The sequence below is a fragment of the Protobothrops mucrosquamatus genome, unplaced genomic scaffold (genome assembly GCF_001527695.2).
Source record: "Protobothrops mucrosquamatus isolate PMUCROS unplaced genomic scaffold, P.Mucros_1.0 scaffold2654, whole genome shotgun sequence".
NCBI lineage: Eukaryota > Metazoa > Chordata > Lepidosauria > Squamata > Viperidae > Protobothrops > Protobothrops mucrosquamatus.
The window spans coordinates 55,725-64,623 of NW_015388705.1; the positions used below are offsets into that span (position 1 = coordinate 55,725).

Sequence of the window (8,899 nt, forward strand, 5' to 3'; positions counted from 1 at the left end):
TTTTGGCAGAAAGGTGTAAAATGAGCACAGAGAAGCAGATTGCTCCTAGTTGGCAATAACATTAATAAGAGCTTGGCAACTGGAAATATCTAATCTTCAGCAATCTTGGGAGATAACTGAGTTAGTTGCAGGATGGTACTCTTGAAACTAGCCAGATTAAGCACTTATTACTACCAGCCAGATAGGGGAACAATGTTTTTAAATCAGCCTTGCATGGCCATTAGCCATCCATAAAGGAGACTGCAATGCAGCAACTGAGTAAGAAATAACTCATGGAATTACAGGGGCTTTAACTAGAAATAAATCCGAACCATGATAACAACACTCCTATCCTAAAGATGGGAGCTCCAGGGAGGAGAGTTGTAAAAAATCAGAGTACCAATTACCCAAGATAAGAAACTGTTAAAAAAATAATTCCATCATTTAAAAATTATGGCCCCCAAACATTTATACTGTTCCACTGGGTTTACATTAAGCTATTTCTTCTTACTCGGAATGGCTAACATTATTTCCATTTTCATATCATCCGTAAATATATTACAGGCTTTAAGGCTGTAATTGTCACCCCAAGCAGTGTAATGACTGCAACTGGCATTAGGAAATAGAGCCACACACACACAAAAAAAAACTCTGGGGAAAGAACGCCTACCTATAATGTGATTACGTTTTTCTTCAGAGGCTATTTTGGTCATTCTTGAAAACTACAAAAGGAAATGCTTTTATTTTTCGCAATGCTTCTGGGAGAACTAGGCCCGTCATGAACATAACATTCAGCCCCATATAAATAAGTCACCAAGGTGTGAAAAGCAAGGGCAGTTATCTTCAATTACAGCTTACAAGCTTTCTATACTATAGTCTATGCGGTAAACAACACTGGCAGGAGAGGTTTACAAAAAAAATGATCACTTTAACCAATTGCAAGCTTATAAATAGGGAATGCATGTTTGGCTATAAATTAACACAGAAATAAGTCCATGTTCAAGTGAAAAAACAGGTGAAGTTTAACTGGAGAGTTGCCAAGAGCTTTAACATCAATTCGCTGGCTACCAAAATATGTCTCGGTGGCCAGACACTGCAAACCTTCAGCACAGTATTTAAAAAAAGAACCTTGGTATTTGGCTAAAAAAAGTACGACAGTGCATAGCCTAAGTCAGATGGACAAAAGCGATGTAATGCTTTTTCCAATGCCATTTTGCTGCATTTTAAAAGGGACCCCTTCCCTTTAAAGTATGCTTCCCAAGGAAAGAAACAACAAAAAAAAAAACCACACACAACCAAATTGCAAAAGTCCTGAACTGTAGTAAAAATATTTCAGTCACAGACTGATTAAAAATGTATAATCACTGTGCAGGTGTGAGATTTAGTGTCCATCTGCACATTTTACTTGGGTTCCTCAATTGTCCCCTTGCTGAGATCTGTCATTTTGGGATATTTTACTTTCTTCTGGTCCAGTTCATTTTGAGCCCAAAGTAGTAGCTTCAATAATTTAGCCAGTTTGGGGGTTGACTCACGATTTTCATAATCTAACACAGCTTGGTTTACTTCGCTCCACACCTAGAGAAAGAGAGACAAGTAACTTAGATTAGTAACATATTTCTGTGAAGCCAGGCACCTATAGTTGAGTTTTGCCCCCATTTTATGACCTTTCTTGCCACAGTTGTTAAGTGAATCACTGCAGCGGTTAAGTTTAGTAACACAGTTGTTAAGTGAATCTGGCTTCCTCATTCACTTCACTTGTCAAGTCCCCAAAACAAGTCTGTACGATGGGTTGGGTTGAGAATGTGTGATTGGCCCAAAGTCACCCAGCCGGCGTTTGTACATAAGGCAAGACTAGCACTCAGCTTCCTGGTTTCTAGCCTGGTGCCTTAACCACTAGTCCAGGGCTTTTCAACCAGTGGTACGGGTACCACCTGTGGTACATGGGCACCTGGCATGCAACCATCCTAGGAAAGTGGTAGTGGGGGAGGGGAATGAGCTGAACCGGTGGCAGCACCGCACAAGCCTGAGCGAGAGAAGGTTGGAGCTGCAGGGCTGTCAGGGCTCAGCGGAAGCGCCAGGATCAGTGCCAGACTCCAGCTGGAAAGCAGCGCTGATCCTGGCGCTTCTGCTGAGCCCTGAAGAAGCGCCGATCAGCTGGAATGTTGCAGCATCTCCAGGGTCTTGTGATTTACATTCAGATGCTTGGCAACTGATTCATATTTATGACGGTCACAGTGTCCCAGGGTCATGTGAAGTGACCAAAACCTGCTGCAACCACCCAGCAGACGGGGGAAATAAAAACCAAACACCCCCCCCACTCCACCCCTGCTGCCAATCCTCAACAGAAATGCTCACAACAATGAAAACCTCGGACAGGAGGAAGAGCGCTGCCGGGCGGGCGGGCAGGTGTCTTGCTCGGCTGTGGCTTGGGGGGCACTTTTTTCAGTGCCAATGTAACTTCGAACAGTCACTAAGCAAACTGTTGTAAGTCGAGGACTACCTGTACTTTATCATTTTTTTTCTTTTTTGGGGGGGTCATCAAGTTTTTGACACCTTGCTAGGCGACTGGTGGTACTCGAATATTGCCATATCCTAAAAGTGGTACAATGGGTGAAAAGGTTGAAAAGCCCTGCACTAGACCACACTAATAGAAGTTTATTTTACAATTGTATGCTGTTCCATTTGGGGCAGATACCGTGAAACCTATCATGGTAAGAATCTCTATTGTTGATATAGCTACCTACTAGAAAAGTAAGCAGTCATTTCTCCTTTATATTCCTCATTGTCAGGCCTATTTACCAGTCCAGTTGAATTCTCACAACTGATTAATTAAAATAATAGTTGATTAACGAAGCGATTTAGCTGATTAAGATTTTCTTTTAAATGCTTGCTCAATCTACTATGAAAAAGATATAAAGCTACCTATTCTCCACAACCCACTAAGACAGTGGTTCCCAACCTTTTCTATGCCCGGCACCCCTAGAACGCTTCTCATATATTCTCACACCCCTTAGAAGTTTGAAATAATGGCAACAAATTATGCATATACACTATAATTTTGAAAACCCAAGGTTTTGCACCCCTCAGAATATGGTCTCGCACCCCTGGTTGGGAACCCCTGCACTAAGAGATGAATGTAAATGCACCAGCAGTTAAGAATTCTGCAATCTTTAATTTTAGTTCCATAACTAGTAGTTACTTTCTGCCTCTGCATCATGTTGAGCAAATCTCCAAAAGGGGATTCCTCTGGATTATCAAAAGCAAGGAGAGCAAGTGTGCGCTCCATCTCCGTCAGACATTCCCGGCTCTCTTCTCCTTGTTCTGCTAACTGAGTCTGAGCAAACTCCAGAGCAGCTTCAGTTTCCCGCTGCCGAATCAGTTCGATTAAATGTTGCTGCTGCACAGATCAAAGGGGGGGGGGGAACAGAAATAGGAAGTTAAACACACTTTCTCTCCTACATCATAAGCATCATCTGAATATCCGGCTTTGATCAAACATCTTTAAAAAAATTTTAAAATATATCTAACGGTCAGAAGCAAAGCTATGCAACTTAGCTTTTCAAGTTTTTATTGTGTCAATAAATGAAGAATGTGGACACTTCATGTCCTAGACCAGGGGTAGGCAACCTTGGCTCTTTTATGACTCGCGGACTTCAACTCCCAGAATTCCTGAGCCAGCCACGCTGAGGGGAAAGGGAGAGGTTTCCAAGCTAAGCCATGCTGGCTCAGGAATTCTGGGAGTTGAAGTCCACGAGTCATAAAAGAGCCAAGGTTGCCTACCCCTGGCCTAGATCTCTCTGATGTGATTCTATCGTTCAAAGATTGCCTTTTCAGGCTTAAGATATTTGGAGTTTTAATGCTCATCTAAAGAACTGCACATTTAAATGCTTTTAAGGGCAACAAGAACATGGGTTGCAAATCTTCCCCAATTCCAATTTGATTCAGGTTAATGTCAAGGCCAATACGAACATAATACTGTTACAGGACTGGAGCATCTAGCCCACGGGTCGGCAACCTGCGGCTCCGGAGCCACATGTGGCTCTTTGAGCCTTCTCCTGCGGCTCCCAGCCTCCTCTGCAGAGAGAGAGACAGAGACAGAGAGAGGCACTTGCGCTTCCCTGCTCTCTTTCTCTGTGTGTGTGTGTGTAAAAAAGAGAGTTGTTCTCCGATGAACTGACAAGCTTATTGGGCGGGGCTCCTCCCTTTGCTGCGTCTCTGCAGGAAGCAGGAAGGGCCGGAGAGAGCCAGTCCAATAATGTGTGTCAGCTTGTTGCAGAACAGCCTGAAGCCAGCTTGCCAGTGAACAGAAGATTGGAGAGAGGGAGGGGGGAGAGAGAGAGAGAGGAAGAGAGAGAGGAAAGAGAGAGAGAAAGAGAGAGGGAGAGAGAGGGGGGGGAGAAAGAGAGGAAAGAGAAAGGGAGAGAGGGAGAAAAAGAGAGGAGAGAAAAAGAGAAAGGGAGAGAAAGAGAAAAAAGAGAGAAGGGGGGAGAAAGAGAAAGAGAGAAAAAGAAAAAAGAGGGAGAGAGAAGGAGAGAGAGTGAAAAAGAGGGAGAAGAGAGAGGGGAGGAAAGAGAGAGAGAGGGAGGAAAGAGAAAGAGAGGAAAGAGGGAGAGGAGAGAGAGAGAGAGAGAGAGAGAGAGAGAGAGAGAGGGAGAGAACTCATGCACAGCAGCCTCTATTTCTTTTTAATTAAACTTTTCAATCAAGGTTCTTACCCCTTGTGCGCGCACGCACACAAGTTTTGCGGCTCCCAGTGTTTTTTTTTCTCTGGGAAACAGGTCTATGTGGCTCTTTCAGTGTTTAAAGTTGCAGACCCTTGATCTAGCCAGTTCCACTGTTCACATTTAAATATCTGACACAATTATATTCCCACAAGGCCAAAGGGCATTCAAAATGTCTACCCTACATATTAAGATAAATTATGAATTCAATCATTGTAGTTCCTTAATAACCAATACATTTATTACTTAGATACGTTAACTATAATCCCTGCATCTTTGAATCTGTTAGCTTACCTGCAAATGGAAGTAAAGGTACCGGTTTGTGTCTAATAACTCTGGATGAAGGCTATTGATCAGTGCAATGGCTTCCTGAATCTGGCCCTTGAGAATCATCTCCCGAATTTTTATCCTTTCATCCAGCGTCTCTAGATCAACACTAGGTTCAATTCCAGATTCCATTCGAAACTTCTCAGCAGCCTCTTTAAAACCTTCTGAAATGACACGGAAGAAGAAACGTGTTACGAAACAAACAAACAAACAAAAAAAGTCATCTACAAGGCTTTCGACATTGAATGACTTTTCGGGTTTTTGCTTTGACAATAAAAAAAAAAAGACCTGAAGTTTCTGATTGCAAAAGAGGACAAAAAAAGATTAAAAGATGTCATTCTCTTACTAAAGCTCCTTCTCGGAACTAACTTCCTCAATGGCCAGTTCTTGAAGTTAATAGAAACTTTCTGAGAAAATTAGTAGCTATGTAGGACTCCTTCCTTATTTCTTCCTCTTTTTTCTACTTGTCCTTTTGCCTGTAAACTTCTAGGAAGAGGCTCTATTGCAGTGATGGCGAACCTTTTAGAGACCGAGTGCCCAAACTGCAACCCAAAACCCACTTATTTATCGCCGGGTGCCAGGTGGGCGTGGCCCACTGGTGGACGTGGCTGTGGTGGTTATGGCAGATTGGGTGGGAGTGGCCAAGGTGGGCGTGATCACCTTGATGTTGCTCGTGGAGAGGGACGCCTGTGGGGGCTGGGCAGGGTTGGGGGAGATCCAGGGTGTCTCTGCCAGGTGGGGCGGTGGGCAGGAGGCTCGTCCTGCGGGGTGAGGGGAGGCAAGGGGAGGCAGGGCGGGGATGCCATTGTCACAGGGCAACGTGAGGCAGGGGCCGGGGTGGCTGCTGCCTGACACCATCGGCCCCTGCACACAGAGGCCAGCGAGCGCATGGGTGCTGGGATGCATCCGGGCATGTGGGACCTTGGCGACTTAGTGGGCGGCTGGTTGAAGAGGGACAGTTGCCATCTCCAGGGCATGGCCTGTGTGCCCACAGAGAGAGCTCTGAGTGCCGCCTCTGGCATGCGTTCCATAGGTTCGCCACCACTGTTCTATTGTTAAAACTTAAACTTTTTCACAGTTTATATAATAATAGGGCACATAATTACAGATTGTGGAGTGGGTAGTAGCGGTGTTTTCGGTCTTCAGAAGACTCTTCTAATATAGTGCCATCAATGAATATAATAAACATGTGCTGGAAATGCTGTTCTTAAATACCATTCTTAAATTAAGAGGCAATCGTAAATCTAGTGATTGTTACCTGTAACAAGATAGTTCATAATTAAGCGATTCATGTCAGCTCTTTGGATGTGTAAATTATTGAGTTTTTCCATCCACTCATCTTTTGTAATTTCATCGGGTTTTTCCGCATAACTCATTTTTGTCCTTCACTAGAAAAGAGAGGTTTAAGAGATCTTTATCCACCCGAGACACAATCTTGGTTACATGAAACAAAAACAATTTTAAAATACAGTGAACCCCGACTTTACCAGATCTCCGTACAAGAAACTTTCCGTGAAACAATGGGGTTTTTTTGAAGATGTACAAGAAACTTTCCGTGAAACAATGGGTTTTTTTTGAAGATGTACTTTGCAATATTTGCAGAACTACAGGTACTTCGTTACTCAAGTGATGTACATTATTGTGCTGACATACTTTCTGAATGATGGACACACAACTCCAATGATCAATTAGAATGAGATTTCGTTGTAGCTAATCGTTTAGCATCAGTAAAAAAAAATATGGTAAAAAGCAAAGTTAAATTTGCAGCCATAAGATTAAATGCAGCTCTCTAACTCTGATGGAAGACTTGCATTTTCTAGTGGACCCTTCTGCTGTCAAACTCAATAAGCATGCTAGATGACATGAATCTCTAATTTTGATTCAAGCTATTATTTTATCCAATCTTAACCATTCTTCTATTCCTTGAATAAGCTGAACAGAAGATATGGAACAATATGCATCCTTCATTCATTCCCTTTCCTATTCTCGACCTCTTTGTTTCAGTTCTTACAATAGTTTCTTGCTCATAATAAAGAGTCCTCAGAAGAATATGCGAGTGCTCTGGTATACCCATTAACCTAGATTCTGGTACACTTAACACAAAAGCCTTGCTGTAGTCAATAATGCAAAAGAAAACCCCACTTGCTGTCTTTGTATTCCATCTTAGGTTACCCATCTGACCTTGTAGTCTGCTGCCTTTTTCTAAAAGTTGCTTCTCCTTATGGCTCTACTCTGTAAGATTTTAAGTAATATTTTGACTTGTGTGAGGAATTAGCCTGGTTTGACACTCTACACATTGCTATATATATATATATTGTTTGGTGTAGGCATATTTTCCAACCATACAATCTTGTTTCATATTTGTTGACACAGATCTGCTAGTACTTTATCAGCCTTTCACCCTCAGCTTTAAACAATGGGCATTTCATAAGCACCTGGTATTTAATAGCTGTTCCACTGCATTTTGCACTTTGTTTTCTATTGCAGTCACCTGTTGTGTACAGTCTCTCTAGATGTTTTTGTTTTTTTATGAGCCACAAGGAGCTGGCTCTTGCCCCCAGGAACTGGGTTACAGTGTGAATGAAGCCTAGCAAACATAGAAATGTAACTGTTTGATGGAAGCATAGGTATTGAGGACATCAGAGAGTGCTATTGTTGTGTATTGCTTTCTAAATCTTATTTTGTTTTACAGATCTTGTTTATGGGCCATCCTGGATTATTGTACATAAGATGCATGGGCATACAATTTTTTCAGTCAATAAATCTTATATCTATACTGCATCTTCCCATCTTCGTTTAATATCCTTTGCTTGTATTCCAAGCTTACTCAACTATTCATGCCTTGGCTGTAAATTTTCCTGCAATTTCTTTGTTCTTAAAACTATCCCTCACTTTTGCACTATTCTATTCCCCTACTTGCTGACAATCTTGACTGAAGTATAGAGCCTTGTTCCGACATGACTGCTTGACACTGAAAATGCTGCATTTATATAATTCATCCTTACTGTGGGACCAAGCTTCCTTCCTTTTCTTCTCTGTTATAATTTCTTCTGAAAGCCACTTGGATCTTTTACTGATACAAATTTGAGGATTATTTTTCTACTTCAATTTTCACAACATCTCTCATCTCTTTCCATTGTTAAAGCTTTATTTCATATAAGGTAAGCATACAGAACGTGTATGAAGTAATATTCTCACTATATATCTTTCAGAATTAATTTTGATACCATACCTCAGTGTTTCTCAACCTTGACAATTTTAAGGCATGTGGACTTCAACTCCCAGAATTCCACAGCCAGCATTGCTGGCTGTGGAATTCTGGGAGTTGAAGTCCACATGCCTTAAAATTGTCAAGGTTGAGAAACACTGCCATACCTACTCTTTAATTTACTAAATTGCTATCAACTATGCAGATAAAATGCCAGTAGCTTATAGTCTGTTTCTAGAAATGTCTGTCTTATTCTATTGCACTTCTTCACCCTGTTTTTGTTACCTAATTGATCAAGCCAATTACTGTCATGGGCACTCAGTTCTATTCATGCAGACAATCTGCATTTTTGAAACTTGAAGCAAGTGTCATCAATAAATCTCTTCATAAAACATATTAACCTATCTCCTGTATTATTGCATTTATTCAGTGTAAATCAGGCATGTCAAACTGCCGGCCGGATGCGTCATGCCAAAACCGTGCCCACCTCATTGCCGGCAACGGGGAAAAAGTCACGATACGGCCCGTGACGTCGTGAGTTTGACATGCCTGGTGTAAATCTTCCAGTACTTTCAGGATCATTTATTTTTTTTTCAATACCTGCATTCCATCCAGCCAATAAAAATATTGTACTGTATTATTAAGTCTGTACAGTATTTAGCCC

The 8,899-nt window shown here is 41.9% G+C and overlaps 1 protein-coding gene across 1 annotated transcript; it reads right to left on the reverse strand.

Annotated features, from left to right (window-relative positions):
- Window positions 1-1,188: 1,188 nt before the first annotated feature.
- Window positions 1,189-6,403, reverse strand: GID8 (GID complex subunit 8 homolog). The gene is made up of 4 exons (XM_015825479.1): window positions 6,286-6,403; window positions 4,995-5,191; window positions 3,179-3,376; window positions 1,189-1,554 (listed from the first exon to the last, which is right to left on the reverse strand). Exons 1-4 carry the CDS (start codon window positions 6,401-6,403, stop codon window positions 1,381-1,383), a joined length of 687 nt encoding a protein of 228 aa, XP_015680965.1. The 3' UTR covers window positions 1,189-1,380.
- Window positions 6,404-8,899: the final 2,496 nt, after the last annotated feature.